The 20,346-nt window shown below is 43.2% G+C and overlaps 2 protein-coding genes across 2 annotated transcripts; one reads left to right on the top strand and one right to left on the bottom strand.

Annotated features, from left to right (window-relative positions):
• The first annotated feature begins 721 nt into the window (after window positions 1-721).
• Window positions 722-2,682, top strand: LOC134100400 (desmin-like). The gene is made up of 3 exons (XM_062553575.1): window positions 722-1,193; window positions 1,663-2,316; window positions 2,651-2,682. The coding sequence occupies exons 1-3, from the start codon at window positions 722-724 to the stop codon at window positions 2,680-2,682; spliced, it is 1,158 nt and encodes a 385-aa protein (XP_062409559.1).
• A 1,529-nt stretch (window positions 2,683-4,211) lies between these two features.
• nop14 (NOP14 nucleolar protein homolog (yeast)) lies at window positions 4,212-20,086 on the bottom strand. Its single transcript, XM_062554261.1, has 19 exons — window positions 19,972-20,086; window positions 19,544-19,733; window positions 19,281-19,415; window positions 18,970-19,111; window positions 18,593-18,738; window positions 18,234-18,368; window positions 17,924-18,046; window positions 17,678-17,809; window positions 17,211-17,571; window positions 16,622-16,752; window positions 15,841-15,926; window positions 15,505-15,640; window positions 15,226-15,327; window positions 13,918-14,071; window positions 12,277-12,436; window positions 7,820-7,964; window positions 6,827-6,945; window positions 6,558-6,713; window positions 4,212-5,054 (listed from the first exon to the last, which is right to left on the bottom strand). Exons 2-19 carry the CDS (start codon window positions 19,724-19,726, stop codon window positions 4,958-4,960), a joined length of 2,643 nt encoding a protein of 880 aa, XP_062410245.1. The 5' UTR covers window positions 19,727-19,733; window positions 19,972-20,086; the 3' UTR covers window positions 4,212-4,957.
• Window positions 20,087-20,346: the final 260 nt, after the last annotated feature.

Raw genomic sequence — 20,346 nt, 5'->3', positions numbered from 1 at the left:
TTAAAAATCAATGAAAGGGTTAAACGGAAAACCGAGCTTTGTGGCATGTGTAGGGGAGCAGTGTGTATTATATTAAAAAGGTTTGGTGTCAGTCGGTCAATGTGCCAAGGAGCATAATAGATTTATAGAATGGAATATATAAAAAATCAATGAAAGGGTTAATTGGGAAACCAAGCTTTGTGGCATGTGTGGGGGACCAGTTTGTATGATCCTAAAAAGGTTTGGGGTCATTAGGTAATTTGGCCAAGGAGCATAATAGATTAGTAGCCTTATTTGTGTCATAGAACAATATGTCATAAAATCTACAGGAGGGGCACATGGGACATGCAAAAAACATATTTGGAGTCTACCACATGAGGAAATTTCATTGGTATGCTCCACAGCCATTTTCGATCTTTTTGAATTTTGAATGTTAAAAGAATGTTGAATATTAAACTAACTTTACCGCGCCGAAAAAAAGAGAAGGCATCCTGTACTTTCAAGTGAATATATATCTATTAATAACAATAACGTCTGTCTGTCTGTCATGGTCCATATTTAAAACATGTCAAAACCTTGTGAGAGTTTCAAAGAGTGGTGTGAGATTCTTAGTGATCCTTTATAAGCCAAGGGTCCAGCACTTGGACAGTCAGTAGCAAGCTCAGCCAGCTCTTGGGGAACAAGCAAAGCAGAGCTCCTGTGGTGGAACTATTACCCAGCTAACAACACAAAAGGCAGAACCATGAGAGGCTCCTCATACTCCCAGAAGTCCCTGGCGGTCAGCAGCTCCAGCCGAGTCCGGGTGCAAAGTCCATCTCCGTCCCGCTGCAGGGGCTCCTCCTACAACCGTGGCCGTGCTGGGTACCAGAATGGCGTGTCTGCTGTTGAGGTGGGCACCGAGATCCACCAGCAGCATGCCAACGAGAAGGAGGAAATGCAGGAGCTGAACGTGCGCTTTGCCGGCTACATTGACAAGGTGCAGGCCCTGGAACAAAGGAACGCCCAGCTGCAGGCAGAGCTGGCCGCACTGCAGGGCCGCTTCAAGGGAGGCCCCGGTGGGCTCGCCGAAGAGTATGAGATCAAATTCAAGGAGATGAGGGACCTGATTGAGGCTCTGACTGCTGAAAAGGGTGCGGCCGACATTGAGAGGGGTTACATCGAGGAAGAGGTGGAAGTGTGGAGGCTCAAACTGGAGGAAGAGCTGGCCCTCAAAGGTACGCTAACAGGGATGGTTTAACGGAACCAGTTTAATGGAAACTGGTTGGTTTATTCATACCTGCATTATAACAAACAACAAATGGCTAATGCCCATCAATACCATTACCTGGCATAATTTGGGATGTATATTGTACATATTGTAGCCTACTCATTGAGGTGAACAATGAGGTGATGAATACAATACTGTGGATACAAATGTATTGTTGGAATAATAAGAATAGTAATAATAATATTATAACATTTATTTATAGCACTTTTCAAGCACTGCACACAAAGTGTACAAATTGTAATGTTAACCATGTAAAGCCACATTTGCTACTACCAGAAATTCTGTTATAGTAATAGTTAGTGACAATATGGTGAGCTGAGAGCGATTGAAAGGTGAGGTGTCTAAAGGTCTGAGTTACCAGCTCTATGCCAATGTCGTGCTATGCTGACCATCTCTCATCCAATCTGGAATTTCAGAGGAGGCTGAGATGATCCTGCGAGAGTTCCGTCAGGATGTGGATTGTGCCACACTACAGAAAGCAGAGCTGGAGAAGCGTGTGGAACAGCTGGTGGCTGAGATTGAGTTTTTGAAGAAGCTGCATGACGAAGAGGTGGCTGACCTTCTGAAGCAGATTGAGGACTCCAAGGTCACTGTGGAGCTGGACTCAGACCGGCCTGACCTGGCTGCCTACCTGCGTAACATGCGTGCCGAAATCGAGGCTGTGGCCGCTCGCAACGTCCAGGAGGCAGAGAAGTGGTACAAGGGCAAATTCGACACACTGAAAGAACAGGCAGGCAAAGCTGAGGACCAGATGAAGACCATGAAGGAGGAGATCACTACTTACCAAACCCAGGTGACCGACCTGCAGAACCAGATTGATGGAGTGAGAGCCCGTAATGCTGCTCTGGAACAGCAGCTGGAGGATATGGAGGCAGCTCACCTGGACAAAATGTCAGGGCTGGAGGCCATCATTGCTCAGCTGGAGAACCAGCTCTGTGAGACCAAGATGGAGATGAGCAAATACATGCAGGACTATCAAGAGCTGCTGCACATCAAACTGAAGCTTGACGCTGAGATCGCCACCTACAGGAAGCTGCTGGAAGGCGAGGAGAAGAGGCTGGGAATCTCAGGTAAGGCACACCGCATAACTACACCTAAGGCACTTTCGAGTCCCATGTTTAACTTCTGAACCTTAGGATCTTGCAATTTCCCTTCTCAAACATATAACGGACAAATGATGAACTGAATGGCATCAGAGTGTCACACCAAAACTCCACAGGAAAGACATTTCAAATATCCACAAAAATAATTTACACAACTAATCACTTATATTAACATTTAGTTGTGATGTGCAGAGGACAGCATTACTCATTACCACTTCTGTTGTGCTCTGGGAGTAACCAGAAAAGATTAGAATCAGCATGGCTTGAAATATTAATGCCTCTATGCTTATTGCCTCCACAGGTGAGAGCCATTCAGCCATCCAGGACTCCTAAGGACCTCCACCCCTCCCAGGACACACCACGCCTTTCTGTCTGTCTGTCACTCCCAGAGACCCAACACTGCAAAGCATCCGTGTGCTGCTATGCTCTGGCTAACTCAGTCTGGGGAGCCCACATTCCTTGAGCATTTGGAGTTAACAGTTAAGATGAATTTGAAGTGAAGGTTCCCAGGAACTATTTCAAATAAAGCTTGATTTCAATGCACTCTCCGTTTCTACGTGTTTCTGTGCGTGGGTGTATGTGTGTGTTTTGGGTGTTGCCAGGCATATATGGTTTACTGAATCTGCTGTCACTCCTAAATATTTCAGTTTCATTATCAAAACGGCCAAGCTATCCTACAGCAATATCTAAACTGGAACTGATTAATGGTACTGCACAGTACAACTCACTGTATATCGCAGAGTTACAGGAAAGATCATTAAGAAAAGACCATGACTATAACTGCCAAAATATTGAAACAGGTTTCGACGCAATTGTTAGTGTATCTACTGTCCTCAGGAAATATTTAATCTATTGATTCCTTTTCAATATTTGAACAGGTTTCTGCACAGTTGCTAGTGCACCCAATGGTCCTAGCTCAAGCCTCACTGGGCATATGGGTGCATGTCTGTTTCCCAAGTATCTGGTCAATTTTCATAGAACCCTGTACACTAACAAGGAGTACTCAGTTTGTGAAAAAGTGGTGACAGGGTCACGTTCCTGCACAGTACACCAATGTTATAGTGCCATCCCAGGCGCTACAGGCACACGGTGACAGTGATTGACACTATTCTCCATCAAAAGAGTTGATGTGTTATTTCAAGGCAAACAAACACATTGGGTTAGCCTGGCAAGCCAAACTATACAGAAATGTATAGTCTGGAGTCGGACCATTCACAGAGCTGAAGCCTGCACTTGTGACCAATTGTAGCCGGTCGGCAAAACGGCAAATACATCCTTCTTTAAAAAGAATGACTTGAGTGCTTCTTTCTGCTCAACCTTCAAAGAAAGCCCAAATCTAACTCTTCCAAAGCCGATTCAAACGAGTGCGCTTCGTTAGCCTCATCCATCTTTCGTTGTTCTCTATGGTTGTTGCAACATGGTCTCACACCCAACTCGTCGAACGAGGACGCATGGGCAAGCCCCCTGGCGTCAATATCGGAAGCCGAAGGTGAGCTAAGGCGGACTCAAGGACTCCGTACACAGATAGAGCGTTCTGCTTGGACAGGCTGACTTGGTGCCGAACACAGGCTTGGCCTTAACGGTGCGACCCTAGACCATCCCGCCAGGCAAAAAATATTTTTTTACCATTGGGTACCTCTCATTCGTCTTTTTATCCATCCTTCCTCCTCGGTCCTCCAGCTCGTTCCCACTGATCTATAAGGAACTCTGGATAGACTGTCCTATTGTTTGCCGCCCCATCATTCTTTATCTAGATCAGTGGGAACGAGGGCCGAGGAAGGAAAGGAGGATAGATAAAAATACGAATGAGAGGCACCCATAGTGTGTCTTCACACATAGTGTGAATGGATGAATCGAGTATTGTACGGTGTTCTCTGATGTTAAAATAGTATATTCAACTTTCATTTATAACAATTTTGACTAAATGGCACCCTCTTTGGCAACCCCAATTGAACTTCAATGGCTTTGCGATATTTGACATCACAAGTAGGCTTTGTTCTAATTCGCCCATTTTATAGTGGCTATTTCTAAGGCACAACTATGCCTCAGGTTCATGAAAGCTCTTTGGTTATACACAACCTCTCCTAATTCATCAAAACCAAGGCAAAAATGATTTCCATTCCATGTCACCTTTAAGGCTTAAAAGCTGCCAGGCATAGCTCCTTTAGTGTTATCGTTTTCAAACAGTGAACTCCTGCCATGTAGTGCCTAAGGCCTGTGAGAACATGCTACACCACTCTCATTTGTCACAGCAGAAGCAATATCGTCAACACATTAGTTTTTTTCATCAGGTATATTTCAGAAAATGGCAATATTCACAAAACATAAATCTATAAAAAAAAAAGGTCAACATTTTTAAAACAGACTCAGCCAGATCAGGTGGCTTTAGCTCAGTGTCCAGTTATCAACTCGGCCATAAAAACACATGTCAAAGGCCAGCCTGAAATTATTTTGCAGACCAGCATCAAGCTTCATGACAATATATGAAATGAAAGGTGCTTTGTTGCATAGGTCACATTGGCATAACGACAATGAAGCTTGAGTTCTGTATGGGAACAGTGTTCTATGCATACTCCATCTCCAGAGAGGGGGACGTTTCCACTCCTGCTCACTTCCTCTTCATTTTCTTTAGGGATTTCCACTCTCCCTCCTGAGTAGATAAACTGCCAAGGAGCTCCTTCACCTTCCTCTTCCTCTCCGAATCCCTGTAAGATGTAAAATACACAAAATGCAAAATATCAGAGAAGGTATATGCATTTTCTTTCAAGTAGATATTTTCATGGATGACAATACACTTCAAAATAACTACAATACACCACATACAGTATATTGCAAAAACTTTTAGTATTGACCCATCCCACTCACGTGACCTTAGTAAGAGCGGCTGCCATTTGGGACATGTAGTGGACTTAAGTTTGAATGCAATGGACGAGAAAACGTAAATGAAAAACGAGTAAAATAAAAATGCAGAAAACACCTTCACTGTCCAGCGATGTAGGGCATTTACAGGGTGATCAGAGGGATCGTCCCTGGAGCCGGTGGTCGCCATCTTACTGCAGCTAAGGTTTGTTAACGTTCACATTTAACGAACTGCATGTCGCACACTGAAACAAGTTAGTATCAACCAGTGGCATTTTCTCCCGGGAGCTAAGGCCCTATCTTGTCCGACAATCACTATTGTAAATACAGGACTGTTTTGTGCATTCTTTCTTTGTGTGGAGATGTGTGAGGGAGGGAGAGAGAGAGACAGTGCGTGTGTGTTGCAGTTACCAATGACCCTCGTCCAGTCTGTTATGTCTTTTACATGGTCTGTAGGTTAGAGTAGGGATAATCAACGACGCGCCGTGCGTTTATAGGAAAATAATGCACGTTCGAAGTGGTAATAAGGACCCGACGCCGCAGGCGGAGGGGACTTTACACTTCGATAAGTGAACAACAAACAACAAACAAAAAAATACGTATTCGTCACTTGGCTTCCTCGGAAATGTCCCTTACGCCTCGTCAAGTTGACCATGTTCGATTCCACTTATGCATGTGAGAAATCCTAGTCTACTATTCAGTTTAGAGGAGAGCTTAATTTAGTCAAATTGTGTTCGCTCTCGAAAGCTTTGCCCGCGGACATGCGATTGATCTTGCAAACGCAAACACGCATGCCAGAAATCTCTATCACATATTTAAAAATATAAAGACAAACTTGCGCTCACGAAGCAGACGATTAAAGCCTCAATGCTTGCATAAAACGTCACCTCACTGAATATGAGCCAAGGCCATCAGCAAGTCCATGCAGCACTAGAATGGGCCTGATGTTGAGTTTCGTAAATTACATGTCAAAGATATGTGTTGATAACTTTATTGTTACTTTGAGGCTACCAAAGGACGTTGTTGTTCTATTCCTTTCGATTATCCTTTTAATTGTTTCCGCGTGTTAGCCGTGGTAGACTACTGGTAGTTCATGTCAGAGCAAAAGTAAGTGCCATTTTGGACATCACGTGGGATGGGTCAATAGCTTTGAATATCTAAGAGAAGAATCCGCACACTACAAGTCTTTGTGAAAAATAGCTTTTTTTCACAAAGACTTGTAGTGTGCGGATTCTTCTCTTAGATATCCAGTCACTCTTAATCCTGCACCTCACACGGATGAGCGGTGATTTTTTACCTTTTTGCTTACAGTATAGCTTTGAAGACAGACTGGAACTGTAGAAACATACCTTCTCATGACATCAGAAAGCTTCTCCTGGGCCAGGAAACGTGTGTCCTTCCTGATCTCTCTGAGTGCGCCCTTGAACTCCTTCTTGTACTTGTGTTTCAACCGCTCCTGTTCACGCTGCTCCTTGGTGTTGCCTCGCTTCTTGCCATAATCCAGCCTACATGCAAGAGGAATAAAATAACAGGATCGTGAATACAGAAAAATACACATCAAAATGAACTGCAATGTCTGTATCTGTTTCATGACATAAACACATGATGTCAGACTTACACTTGAACGATTTTAGGGGTAAGAAGCTTGAGAGGAATGGGCTTTTTCTTCTCAAAAACCAGAGGAAGTTGTTCTGCAGGAGTCTCTGGTAGAGTCTCCAGGACCTCTCTGTGACACTCCTACAGAAGAGAGGGGGTAACGTTACCTTACTCAAAAGATACAATAAGGAGAATTGGGGTGACATTACCTTACTCAACAGATAGTTTGGTACAAAGGAGAATTGTTTGGATATTCTGAAAAGAAGTAATCTATTTTGTACAAGTATTCTACACAAGTGCTGTTGTGTTGGTCCTTGTAGCATTTGGGCTAATGTCTGTTGTGTTGATGGAGATGCTAATCTTAATCAAATCATCAAGACTGTGAACATTATACTTTACAGACTGAAAAATCTGTGATTTCCCTGGGTATATGCTACCAGATTATCTTGAATTACAATTCCTTTATGAGATACTTTTTTTGTTAAAGTATGTTACACTATGCTACATATGGCACATGGATCATCAATATCAAATCAGATAAGAATGTTCCTACAGAATCTCAAGTATATCTATCTAGATTATGAACTGGTCCCAACATTCGGTCCTTGACATCACTTCAGTTTGGCATTATCTAAGAAGCAATGTTTGGGCATTAACATCTTGAAGAGCATCATGCATAGGCAGCCCAAACTTTGTAGGATGAGAGACAGACTAGATATGGTCTGATTGGACACCTCGACACATGCTCTCTGGGATTGAACCCTTGACTTTAAAGGGCCACTGTTTAGATACAGTATACACTGTAAACCCACACCCATTGCTGCTGTTCTGGTATCTGGTGTCCTTATATCAGGTATGACTATGTAGTAAGCCACATGTAAGAACATGTGTTTAGGCTAGATCTATAGATCTACAGTATAGTTTATCAATTTTGATATTAACTACTAAGAGAGATGTCTCATACTTCATGGGAAGTCAAGTTCCTTAAAAAGCGGCACGTCAGGCTCAAACTGACCTGTAAAGTGGGTGGGTAGGTCTTCCAAGGGAGGTGCTCAAGAGCAGCCCTGATTGGCTTAAAGATGTGGAAGAAGGAAGGGGTGTCCTTATATAAAACGGCATACTTCTTCACAAGGTCTAAACATGTATCCAGCAACGACAGCCTAAAAACATGAAAGGAAAAACATAGAACATGTATTCAACGAAATGGGCCACGCTCTTAAAACGAATGTGTTGAAAACAACACAACTTGAGTTATTGTTAACACATCTCTGTGTCCAGATAAGGACAACACAGTCTGTGTCCTTTTTTTTAATTATTATTACAGTTTTTCTCAAATGCTAAAAACACAAAAGCCAATCCTCTAAACCAAATGACCAGTTGTTTAAACACATTTACTAAATCTAGCCATAATTTTTCAATATCATAAAACACATTTCACATGAAAACACAATTCACAAAACACAATCCTCCGTTCTCATAAATCTAAGCACATTTTTCCTTGCTAAAACACATGTTGCAAAACATATTTTCAAATGAAAGCTCATGTGATGCAAAATGCTTGCCACAGTCAGCAATAACTGAATACAATGAACACACCTGGCGTCATTTATTACACACGACTCCAAATTGAAGACACTTGTTGCTAATGCGCACAGTGACTGTGGTGTGTGTGTGTGTGTGTGTGGTGTGAATGAAGAAAATAAAAAAAAAACTTCACACCCTGATCATGTTTTCAGGAGTACTGTTGTGTGCAATAGATTCTGGTTTTTGCATTGAGTTGTGTTACAGTAGTGTACTTGCAGAATTTTCTGTACTCTTCATATGAAACTCACAACTCTAAATGCCTAATCCTCTGCAGAGATCTAAGAAGATCCGTTACTCTAAAGTTTTTTTAGTGTGTAATGATGTGTATAGTGTTTACATTTTTGAAAGCTTCGAGCTGCTCTTGTGGTGTGAAAGTTTGAGTTTTGAAGTGAGAAGGTGTGGTTGTGCTTATGTAGCTTTAGAAAAGGGTATTGTGTTTAGACATTGGGGAACATGGAGGAAACGTTTGTGAAATGTGTTTTAGCATTTGAGAAAAACTGTAGTAACACACTATTTGTTGACAAGAACACAATTTGCATTGTTTGCTGTTCTGCTATTGCAATAATAGGACAAAAAATGTAAAAATATAAAGCATCAGCATTAATCTCTTATGCCTCTCCGTCTGTCTGCAGCTTTTCCAGATTAAATTCCAATTAAAACATTTTTTTCCACACCAACAACAAAACACTAATTACCTTCAATGAAAATCCAAGTACACAACTATTAACAGTTGAAGCATTACCAAGAGAAAAGTTAAAAAAGGAAACAATACTACATGTACAATTGTTGGATGGAGCAAAAAACAAATAACTCCATTTAGGCTACCAGTGCTACGCATTAACGTTTCCATTACAGCACAGCGCACATTCAATGAATGAATGAAAGCGGCTGCCTTGTCTCACAAACAGCGGGTGAAAATCCTGACACTCTTTCAACGACATTAAACTTAATAGTGAACCATCAAATACCCCCAGATTTCAGTGCCCAGAAGTCCCAACATTTAGCAATATAATCAGAGAGTCCAAAAGTAAAGTAAAACCCAAACCAAACCGGTATACCACTCCAAGCGAAACGAATGCCTCAATAAAACACACGTAAGAAATAAATGCTTGCCTTGAAAGACAAGGCTGCCCCAAATAAAGCCCTGAGCTTTGAGCAGCCTAAGTAAATAAAAGACCCTGGCCATAATTTATAGTATCTGAGATACCACAATAGCTACTGGCACGCTGGGCCCCTTTACAATTCAGTAAATAGTGTAAGGCGAATGCCTGGACAGGATTTGTGGTAGTATTAAAGGTGCAAGCGAATTACCGGCGGGCCAGTTCGGATAGACATTAGATATTATCTAGGGGGCCATCTAAAATTACATTTATAAAATACATTTCTGGCCTTGAGTTTGACAGGTGCTGTAGAGGGTCTGGTGACGTTGTATAGCTCTGGCCAGTCAACACATTTAGTGCCAATGCATGAGAAAAACATCACATCACAATAAAGGGGCTTCATGTCCACTGGCACATACTATTCATCATACTCCTACACATCAGCCTTTGCCTTGCATAACAGCAATTGCATGGCAGTAAGGAGGAATAAGGATACTCCAAGTAAAGATACGAGTTACGGTCCTGATCAGTGTGTTACAGTAAAGAATCTACAGACACAGGCCCTTGGGCCAGAGCATTGTAGCCCTCTCCCCTGGGGAGGCCAACTCGGGTGTGATCATTATCGCAACAGTGGGATTCTTTGCACACATACGCTGCTCTGCATCTGTCTTTGTAAGCCCCTGAAGAATTCGAGCAATTAGGATACGACTGCACACCTACATGTGAAGACCCAAAGCCATTCCTCACAACTGTGATCATACGAGAATGGAACGTTACGTCCAGTTGGGCTACAGGTAATTTACCCCACAGTTACTCGCAAAAGAGGTTAATGATGCCACCAGATACACACACAGTGTTGAAAGGTATTTCCTGTTAAGAGACTTTCTGTGTCATGTTGCCATAGGCCTGCTCTTGAAAGATTTAGACATTGTTTGGGTCTTGAGTCAATGTTCAATGTTATCAATGGTACACCGATCAAGTTTGTTTTTCCCCTCATGGAGCTACCAAACTTCAACAACACCCTGAGCCATCAGAAATGATTTCCCTGAACTGCACTTGAGCCCTGAACTGCACTTGAGCTCTGAACTGCACTTGAGCCCTGAACTGCACTTGAGCAGACGTACAGTATGCAGCACAAAGCATCCGTCACAGATTTGCTAATGAGATAATCACTTGAGGAAACTTTAACTTTTTCAAGTTAAGCCCATGCACCACTTCTAAAAAAAAGCACAAAGTTAGATGAACACAATTGATGAAAAAAAAAGTAAACCGCTAACACATAGATCTTCCACACACGAATGGCAGGAGAAGAGATGACAGTCATGCAATTGTGAACAGACTACGTCTCTAGTCATCTAATTAAACTGGTCAGTAGGCCCGTGTGGTCAGGCTCTCTGACACTGTGTTGATGAAGGGCTATAATGGAAGAGCATTACAACAGATCTGAGAATGGGGCGGTGGCACCGTGAAAACAGAGCCTACAGCTTTGGCGTCTCCTCTTGAAAGCAATAACTCTGCCACAGGCTCCCCTCACCAGCAGTGCAGGGGAACCCTTGACCCTCACATAGACGTTAGACAGTAGCTGGACACTTTTCCTTTCCACACATAGACATCCACAGTGGACGAGCAGGAGGGCATCACATTGATTAAATCACGCCTGTGGACGTCTAATCCATTGCATCAGAGTTAAGTGTTGCCCACACATCAGATGCTGTGTGAAGGATCAGATGACTAACACCGAGCATGTGTACAGTACTATTAGCCATAACAAACACTCTGTCACCACTTACAAGAGCTTGAGTGTGATACAGCATATACCGGTACAGTGAATTCATCAATTGTGTGAGGGCAAAGAATGGCATTAAAATGCCATACTAAAATTAAAACACTATAATGAGAAATAGATGTGCCACATTACATTATCAAATGCAAAACTGATATTGGACAAATTGATTGTGCATTTCCACTGCACAATCAAACATTTCAAATATATTCTACTTCTCTGAGAATGAGTTTACCTATGTGGTCTACAATGAGCCAATGACTGGCATATCCTGTGGGGGCTCTAGCATGAACAACATGGGAAGTCGCCAAGGGAGTCTTGTGGGGGGTGGCACAGGTGACCGCAAAAAATCTCAAATAGATTTGGAACGGTGACATGGTGTTATCAGGCTCACAGGGTGGGTCTACACTGTTGGAGTTTGCAAGCAAGGCAGGCCACTGCCTGGGAAATTCTCTTGCTCAGAGTTATGAAACTGGAGGGTGGGGCGTGGTGGGCGTTGTCCTCAGCCCAAGGTAGGGTGAATAGGGTAACCTATCAAACAGCACACATCCAACTGTGCACAGCGCTAGACAGACACATCATGGTTAAGGTGAGTCACTTAATTAAAGCCACCAATGAATCTCCTCATCGTCATTTCATACATAATCAGCAACTACAATGCTGCGTGTTCACTTTCCCATACTATTTTAGGAGCAATGCTCCAATGCACTGGCAACAATCAGAAGTTTAGCATATCTTTAATTGACAGCATCACCAACACTATTGTTTTTCCTGGTATACGCACAAAATGACACAAAACAGTCTGGGCCCCATCAACCTACTACAGGTTGATACTTTGTATGTTGTTGATGTTGAGGGTTTGGGGACTATTGGTGGAGGGGGGTTGCCTAGGACACCACACACACTAGCAGCTTCACTAGGCACATCAACAAACAGCAGTGTAATGTGGGAACTCCAGCGCCCTGCCCCCACTCTGCTCCTTCAGGGCCACTGGATTGGTCTCACCTGTAGTGGTCTCTCTCCAGGTGGCTGTGGAGCGGGAGCCCTTGGGCTGCGGAGAGAGGCAGGGCCTTCCTGCTCCAGCCCTCAGGGGCCTCTGGGCTGCTCAGCACTAGCAGCTCACTGAACCGGCTCACTTGCTTGAAAGGTGACACCACCGAGTACCCTACAAAAGAGCACACAGGGAGGCAGGTTAGCTCTCCTGAAGGCCACAGATGGCAATTGTTTCAGGAAATGCGATGAGGGCAGAAGCAGGAAGAGGCAGTTCAAAACAAGTCCAACTAGAACGGTTAAAACACTTTGAGGAATGACTATAATGGGGAACAGACCAACACGGACAGGAACAAGTAAAGATGACTGATATATTTTCTGGTCTGACTGGATAAGAATCCAGTAGAAACGGGTAGAAAACTGATTAGAATCCATTCGGATTGGTAAACACAGATGAGAGTAGATCGGGATAGAACAGAATGCAGGTTACAACATCACTACATTTTGAGAACAGGCAGGGAAGATAGAAGGCGGGGCGGTGATAGCGTAGTGGTTTAGGAGCAGGCCTAGCAAGCAGTAGCCAAAAAAGTTGTGGGTTCAATTCCACCGTTTGCCCTTGAGCAAGGAGCTTAACCCCAAGTTTGCTCTGGGAACAATGTAATAATGCCCTTGTAATATAATTGACATATGTAAGTACCTTTGGAAAAAGCATTGCTAAATGAATACATGTAAGTGGAGGACAATTCCAGAAAGTTAACAACATGCCTGCATTGGAACTGAAATCCATATTTTTATCTCCATTCGTCACTAATGTAAAATTTCATAAACATCAAATAATGATGAAGTAGGAGCATATCTGACACGCCTGCCCACGCCTCACATTCTTCTGCTCTTAATAGGCTGCACAGCTTGTGGCACCAACGCCCCCCCCGGCAGGCTTTACGACTTACAGCCCTAGCGCTACTGCATTCAGCAAAGGCCGTTGACGGGGCAGAGAAGGCATTTCCCCCGGGAGTGTGACTGGAGACGATGCTAATGGTTGGGGATTGGTGCACTCTCTCTCTCTCTGTCTCCCAAGTGGGCATGCACGCACGCACACACACACACGCACACACACTCGGCAGCAGCAGATGAGGTAGTAACAGCGGTAGCAAACACTCACGAGTTATTTACAGAGTCTAATTAAAACTTACTAGCCCACATGCTGGAATCACACGAGTGGCATGACACGTTTTGATAACACTCCTCATTTCGAGCTAACCGAATCTCTTAACCGATATACTGTAAACTGCTTCAACCATTTCAACTGGCCTGTCCATAACACAGAATTGGAAAGGTCACAGCTTTGGATAAACATTAAGAGGATGAACTGAAGAACTTCTGAACAACCCCATCTGACCTTCTAGCAAAATTGGTCAAATTCAAGTAAATGAACAAGACAACTAGAATATGACCGCTAGTTTTCGGACACTCCCAAATGAACCACTAGATAACAGAGATACCCGTCTGGGATTTTTGACAGACAGTGTCTAAAGTGAGCTTCAACGCATTTACACTATCAGACTGCCCCCTACAGGCCATTATTACAAGTACACTGCTGACAATGACAGTCAGGAAATGATGAGCAGAAGAGAGAGGGACTGGACTGCACACTACCGAGGTTGGTCTGGTCAGGCACGGCGAGGTGGAGCACGCCCAGCAGGAAGTTGATGACCTCAGGGCAGACGCGCTGGGAGAGGGCCACATACTCCAGAGCCAGGCAGCACAGGACCAGGCCACACGTCACCTCCTGCAGACTAGTCACGGGACACTGGGGCACACAACAGCACTAGGGTTAACCAACATCTGCACGCACGCACGCACGCACGCACGCACGCACGCACGCACGCACGCACGCACGCACGCACGCACGCACGCACGCACGCACGCACGCACGCACGAAGGTGGAAGCGTACACTCTGCCGTACACTCTGGTCAGACAGAATTGGTGTGTAAAGCACTGCTGGTCTAAACGGCTGCATAGAATAAATAGAATAGATAAGGTCAGCTGCCATTGGCAGGTTGTCGCTTTTCAGGCCTTGTTTGTGTCAAGTGAAATTTAAAACAGAATACGAAATAGGCCCTTCCAAGTGGTAGGTTGTATGAGGTATTATGTTCATTCAGAAACACCTTACTCATAAACATACTCACACACTTACTGCTTTTAGCCTCATCGTTGCAAACCTCCAGAGGTTGCATAGTCACTTTTTCCTACTCACCCCATGTTAAGTTTCCATTCTCATGCATTGAGCAACAACATAAATATCATTAGCCACACCACATATATAAACTGCATGACCTTCAAGCACTTTCCTCATGGTAACAAACCCATTACACTGTTTTGAGTGCTTGTGTTACATAAGGTGACTGATCATTTTTTCCCCTCCCTAGATGGGAATGGCTTTGCTTTGACAACCCTGTTTTGTATCTGAGCAGAGATGTGTGCACATATACACACACAAACACACACTCGCTCCACATGTTGGAGCAGGCCTACCCAACAGCTACTCTGCCTAAAATAAGTGTTTACATCTGGCAGTGTGCCCACCCATATAAACAAAGTGATTGAAGGTAGCTTTTTCCAACACAGACCACTTTGTCTCCCTCTCACTTCCTTATACACACAGACACACACTGGGTTACATTTCATAGACTTAATAGGGATAGATAGATAACAAAATGCGTGGTTATGGTTATTGTATTTAGATATGTATGTGATAAAACCCTGAAAAAGTATATAAATTAGGGATGAGGTTCTTTTTCATACCATTCAAGGCTTGAATAATAATAATAATAATAATAATAATAATAATAATAACAACATCGGTGAACATACACACACACATTCCTACATACTGTACATACTGAGTGTGGACGACAAACAAAACAAAACAAACAAACAAACAAACAAACAAACAAACACACCTTGGTAAGGGCCTGACTGATACAAAGAAAAGCTGGTGTGGTGACGGGGTGTCTAAAGTCAGAGGTGGGGAACAGCAGAGCTGTAATCTTCAGATAAATCAGCTGAAATGACAACAATACAAGAACATCAAATATCATAAAATGTCAATTACACCACATTTCTCACACCAACAACTCCCGTCTCAAGTCGTGGAAAATTAATTAATGGTAATATACATGAAAGGATATGCATTTCTGGGGTCATGAACTCCTAGAGATAAATAAAAACATCACATGTACCACATCTAAGCCTGGAAAGGCAGCACGTCCCGTAACCTCAACCGCTTCGTCAATGTCATGCGCACTGTCAGAAAGCAGAGTCTGCATGGCCCTGCAGGCTGCAGCAGGAAAGAGCTGACTAAGTCCATACAGCTGCCTGTGAGTGGGGAGAGAGGGAGGGAGGTGGTGAAAGAGCAGGGAAAAGAAAGTTGAGGGAGAGTAGCAGCAGCTTCAGATGACTGTTGACCATAGGAATACCATTTCAGTTGCTTTGTTATTTTTCTAAATGACATTTGATATTTTCGAAATGATCACAAGAGTGCATCGTACAACCCCCGTCCCTTGTCCCCGACTTACGGAATGAGAATGTTGACGGTGTTCAGCTCGGGAGGCTTACTGCTAGCCAGGTCGCCCATGTACTCCAGCAGGAAACCAAACATTTTCTAGGAGAGATAACGTGACGTCAACAACAATAGAAGCAAATCATAATCTAGATGGTGGCAGCAAAAGGGTTAAGCAGTGGTGTGTGGGGTTGTATTGAAAAGCGTGGAATCCAATGCATACATCTTGTGTTGGAATCTAATGCATATGGAAAAAAAGAGACCACTGCATATTTTTCTGATGTCATTCATCCTGCTGAGTGAGATTCGGATGACTTGACAGTCATTCAAATTTGCAGTGGTCTCTTAATCTTAAATATGACCATCAAGTAATTCAAACTCAGCAACCGTGGGACAGATGCATGCGTGTACTGTACATACATAAGCTACCAGAGAGGATAGAAGTGGGGCTCTGGCATAACTGAATCAGTGTAGGCTGCACAGGCAAAAAGTTAAGCGAGTGTTTCATGATTTCATGATTTCATGATTATCATGCTTGACTTCAACAATAAAGACTTCCTGTATGCGGTTTTGCTTGCATAAAATGATTTCAGAGTTGGCAACAACATGCCAACAAACACCGGTATGCAGTGGCTATTCAAAACAAGATAAAAAATTCCACAACATTCCACAAATTCCATGACCCCTGGGAACCCTGTTACATGTGTGTTGTGCACAATATACAATTAGTAGCATGCATAATATGATTTCAGGCATGAACTGATCAGTCCTACAGTTTAATCCTACAGTATGCTCACCTGCAGCTTTAGCTTGTTGCCCACTCCTAAACTTGGGTGGTTGGACTTTAGAGTTCTGTCCAGTATCAGGCGCTGTTTCTCTGGGGAGTGGCCCAGCAACATGCTCTTCAGTTCCTCCGTGCTTTCTGGAGCTGTGTGTGTGAGAGAGTGAGAGAGAAATAGAGCATTGGAGCAAAAAAGGAGACATTAGTTGGGTTTCCACTACTTCCAGTTTGACCATTCTTATGACTGGGCACCTCATGGTTTGATCCCACAGCGGTTCTTTGAGTGGACAAATATGCACACCGACTCACATTTGCTTTGCCAAATGTTTATGAAAGTTCTTAAAATATGTAAATGAGTTGGATGGGTACCTTTGGCTCTCTTTTTAGTAAACTGCAATTTTGAAGTAATTAAGTCTTCACTTTATCTATTTCATTTGAATATTCTGTCTGCTTTTCTTTATGTAAATTACACTGAATTGACCAAGACTAAATATCTTACCACAAACATTAAATCCATATTTCAGAATGGCTGATAGATGCATGTGTTAAATACACATCTGGCCAGGTTACACTAGTGGACATGTAGAAGCATGCTGAGTAGATACCTTTGAAGGTGTATGGGAGCTCAGCCTTTGCAACCTCCTGCTGAGCTTTCCTCTCCTCCTCACTTAGAGGGCATGGAGCGCTGGCGGATGCTAATTCCTCTTCATCTTGGTCCAGCTCCTTCTCCTCCTTCTCCTCCTCCTCCTCCTCCTCTTCTACACTGCCCTGCTCTGACTCCAGGTCTGAGTGAGCATCTTCCTCACTGTCGTCTTCGTCCTCATCGTCTCCACTGTCATCACCATCATCATCATCACCATCATCATCACCATCATCATCACCACCCTCTTCCTCTTCGCATTCCTCCGCCTCTTCATCAGTTTCACCCTCTTTCTCCTCCTCTTCTTCCACACTCCACTTTCCATCCTGCAGATCAACACAATCGGATGAGAGCATAACGAGACATTTCTGACACTCTGATTTCTGAACTCCATCTTCAGAAAGCAGAAAGTATGCAGTGTTGCAGTCTAACCTGATAAGCCAGCATCTTCTTGTCCTCTTTATCCAAAATGAAGCCATCATTCAAGTCGTCAGCAGAGAAGTGCACCGCTTTTTTCTTGGGCCCCAAATCCAAATCACCTCTCATTCTGCGCAATCTGTCTGCCTTTATAATCACAGATACATGTTATGCTCAACATCATGTTCCAGTGTAGTTCAGTAGAACTCAATATCATATCATTCCACTGAGTGAAAGGAGACGGTGAGGGAGTTAATGTACCTCCAGTTTCTGTAGCCTCTCTCTCTCTTCCCGAGCCAGCTCCTCTTGACTTTTCAGTTTCTCTGAAGGCTGAGCCTTCATCTCAAAGCCAAGCTCTCTTACCATCATATCATAATCATCCAGCTGTGGGACACACACACACACAATCAAGCTTACAAGATATTGCAGAGACCATAGATGCTTACAATGTCACAGAGAAAAGACTACCACAATATGTATGTGTATAGAGGCATGGAAACATTTCCAACATCTTCATAATTGTTGGTAGTCTATCAGCAGCACACATGAATGTGAGTAGATGTGAATGTACCTTAGGCTTCTCCGGCTGGTCCTGGCTTTGGGCTTTGGAGCCTTTGTGGGACAGTAGACCTTGGATGGACTTCCAGTCCTGGTCCAGCTTTTCTGTCAGAACTTGGGACTCTTCTTTCTGAGTCTGACGCTCTCTCTAAGCAAAACAATGCAAGAGAACAGGTCTTACAAAGTGCAGAAATTGAAGTGAAAAGCTGACTGAAGGATCTCTGCTGTTATACATACAATGTGTCTGTGGGGATGAGCACAGTAGGAAATGCATGCTACAGATCCTCAACATATGTACAGTAGACACAGCAAGTGAAGACAGGCAGGACCCAATACAATTCGTCTCAGAGAGAGGTAGGGATCATAACTAACCTTCTCCTGTTTGGACTTGATGATGAGCTCCTCTATAAGTTCCTGACGAGATTTTGCCTTCTGGGTCCCCCCATCCTCTTTCTCCCCTGGGCTTTTCTTTCTCAGGAGACCACCCCCTCCTCCAAAATGGGAGGCCGTGAGTTCCGCTGGAGTAGAACACAATGGGAACAGTCACAAACCACACAGTGTGAGTGTGACAACTTTTCACGCAAGCAAAAAGAAAAAAGGTAAGATTACATAGTACTTAGTTTGTATAGAATACATAGTTCCAAATACCATGTACCAATACCATATCAATTTTGTTGATGATCAGTTAGTGTCAGGGAGACCAATACTTTAGAAGTTGGTTGGTTTTATCATTTGAATGCAATTCATACCAGACAACAGTCCTTTCTCCTCCGAGTCACTATCACTGTCAACAATGTCATTGAGCTTCTCCATCTCGGCCAATGATTGGCCATAGTGGGTCAGCTCCTCATCTTCGTTCAGGTTGTAAATGTCCTTCTTCTCCAGAGTCCGCTAGATGTTATTAAGGCCCACAAAAGTGTTAAGTCAGGAAAAAGATCACACCCAGTAAGCATACATTGTATCATTATGTAATCTCCGTCATATGAGGCTACATAAACTGGTAACATAATTTCAGTATGAGCAAAGTCCTAGACTAGGATAAAAAGGGAAAATACTGTACCTGTCTCTCCAAGGAAAATCTCTGTAGAATCTTGTCCTCTGGTGCCATCTTGGTGTCATATTCACCAAACCGTCTGTCGATAAACTTGTTTGCTTTACCTTTCTGTTGATATTCCTTCAAGAGTGTATTTTTCCGCTGATAAAAACAAACAAATCAATAAAAATCCACGTAGAATTGAAATGTTGATTCATGACAAGTTGGGCATTTCTGAAACATGAACCAATGTTAACGTATTGCATTCAGCTTGCCACGGCGTCTCTTACTTTATTGATAGCCTTGGATCTGGACACACCAGGGAGCCCAACATCATGTTTAGTCTTCCGGCCGAGGATGTCAAATTTTTTCTTATTGATCTTTACTTCGAATGGGTTATTCTTGATCTCTGTTGAAGTTTTGGTCTTACGGACTTTATCCGCGACATTCTTCTTCTGCTGCTGTTTGCCCATATTGAGGCTTGACATACAAATAAAAGACAGCATTAACATCCACGTAAATAAGGTTACTATCAGGTCTAATATCCATGTTAGCTGTACAATACCGATCTGATAATGACAAACTGATAGTAAGATACAGCCATAGGGTAAAACTCTGGCGTTAGCCTAGCTTTATTATGTTATATAAGGGCTGATAATATCCCGATAATATCCCAGAAATCCAAACCTGTTAAAAAGCTAAAACTGAAGGTCCTTACCGGTTATGTCATCAGGAGTGATAAACACTTTTACATTAGTTAATGTACAATCAATACGTCCCAGGTTTCAGTGCACAGGTCTGCAGCATAACCCACGTTGTTGCCACTGTGTGGCTGAAGCAGGTTAAAGGGCAGGGAATCGTAACAAGGTACATTTACGTGGTCGCCCCCTTGTGGTGGTCCTCCTGTTCACTGATAAGTTACAATTCAAGATCACAACGCATTGAATGTGATAATAAGTCTTTTACTATTCAAGATCACATTCACAACGCATTGAATGTGAACCCACAGTCTAACACTCTCTATACCACATTCTCAACTCCTCTTTACCTGCCTTCTCCAAAATGGTCCTCCTCCTATAATCTGTCCATCATT

The sequence above is a fragment of the Sardina pilchardus genome, chromosome 14 (genome assembly GCF_963854185.1).
Source record: "Sardina pilchardus chromosome 14, fSarPil1.1, whole genome shotgun sequence".
NCBI classification, from domain to species: Eukaryota; Metazoa; Chordata; class Actinopteri; order Clupeiformes; family Clupeidae; genus Sardina; species Sardina pilchardus.
Note: the sequence above shows the minus strand (reverse complement) of the source record. Positions and strands in the feature narration are given on the sequence as shown.

Bases quoted from the DNA above. Each gene is read 5' to 3' on its own strand.
- LOC134100400 (XM_062553575.1), top strand. From the start codon at position 722: ATGAGAGGCTCCTCATACTCCCAGAAGTCCCTGGCGGTCAGCAGCTCC. The intron at 1,194-1,662 runs GTACGCTAACAG...CTGGAATTTCAG, and splicing joins GGAAGAGCTGGCCCTCAAAG to AGGAGGCTGAGATGATCCTG. The intron at 2,317-2,650 runs GTAAGGCACACC...TTGCCTCCACAG, and splicing joins GAAGAGGCTGGGAATCTCAG to GTGAGAGCCATTCAGCCATC.
- nop14 (XM_062554261.1), bottom strand. From the start codon at position 19,726: ATGGGCAAACAGCAGCAGAAGAAGAATGTCGCGGATAAAGTCCGTAAG. The intron at 15,927-16,621 runs GTGAGCATACTG...TATCTCTCCTAG, and splicing joins GCAACAAGCTAAAGCTGCAG to AAAATGTTTGGTTTCCTGCT. The intron at 6,946-7,819 runs GTCAGTTTGAGC...TCTCTTCTGTAG, and splicing joins CCTACCCACCCACTTTACAG to GAGTGTCACAGAGAGGTCCT.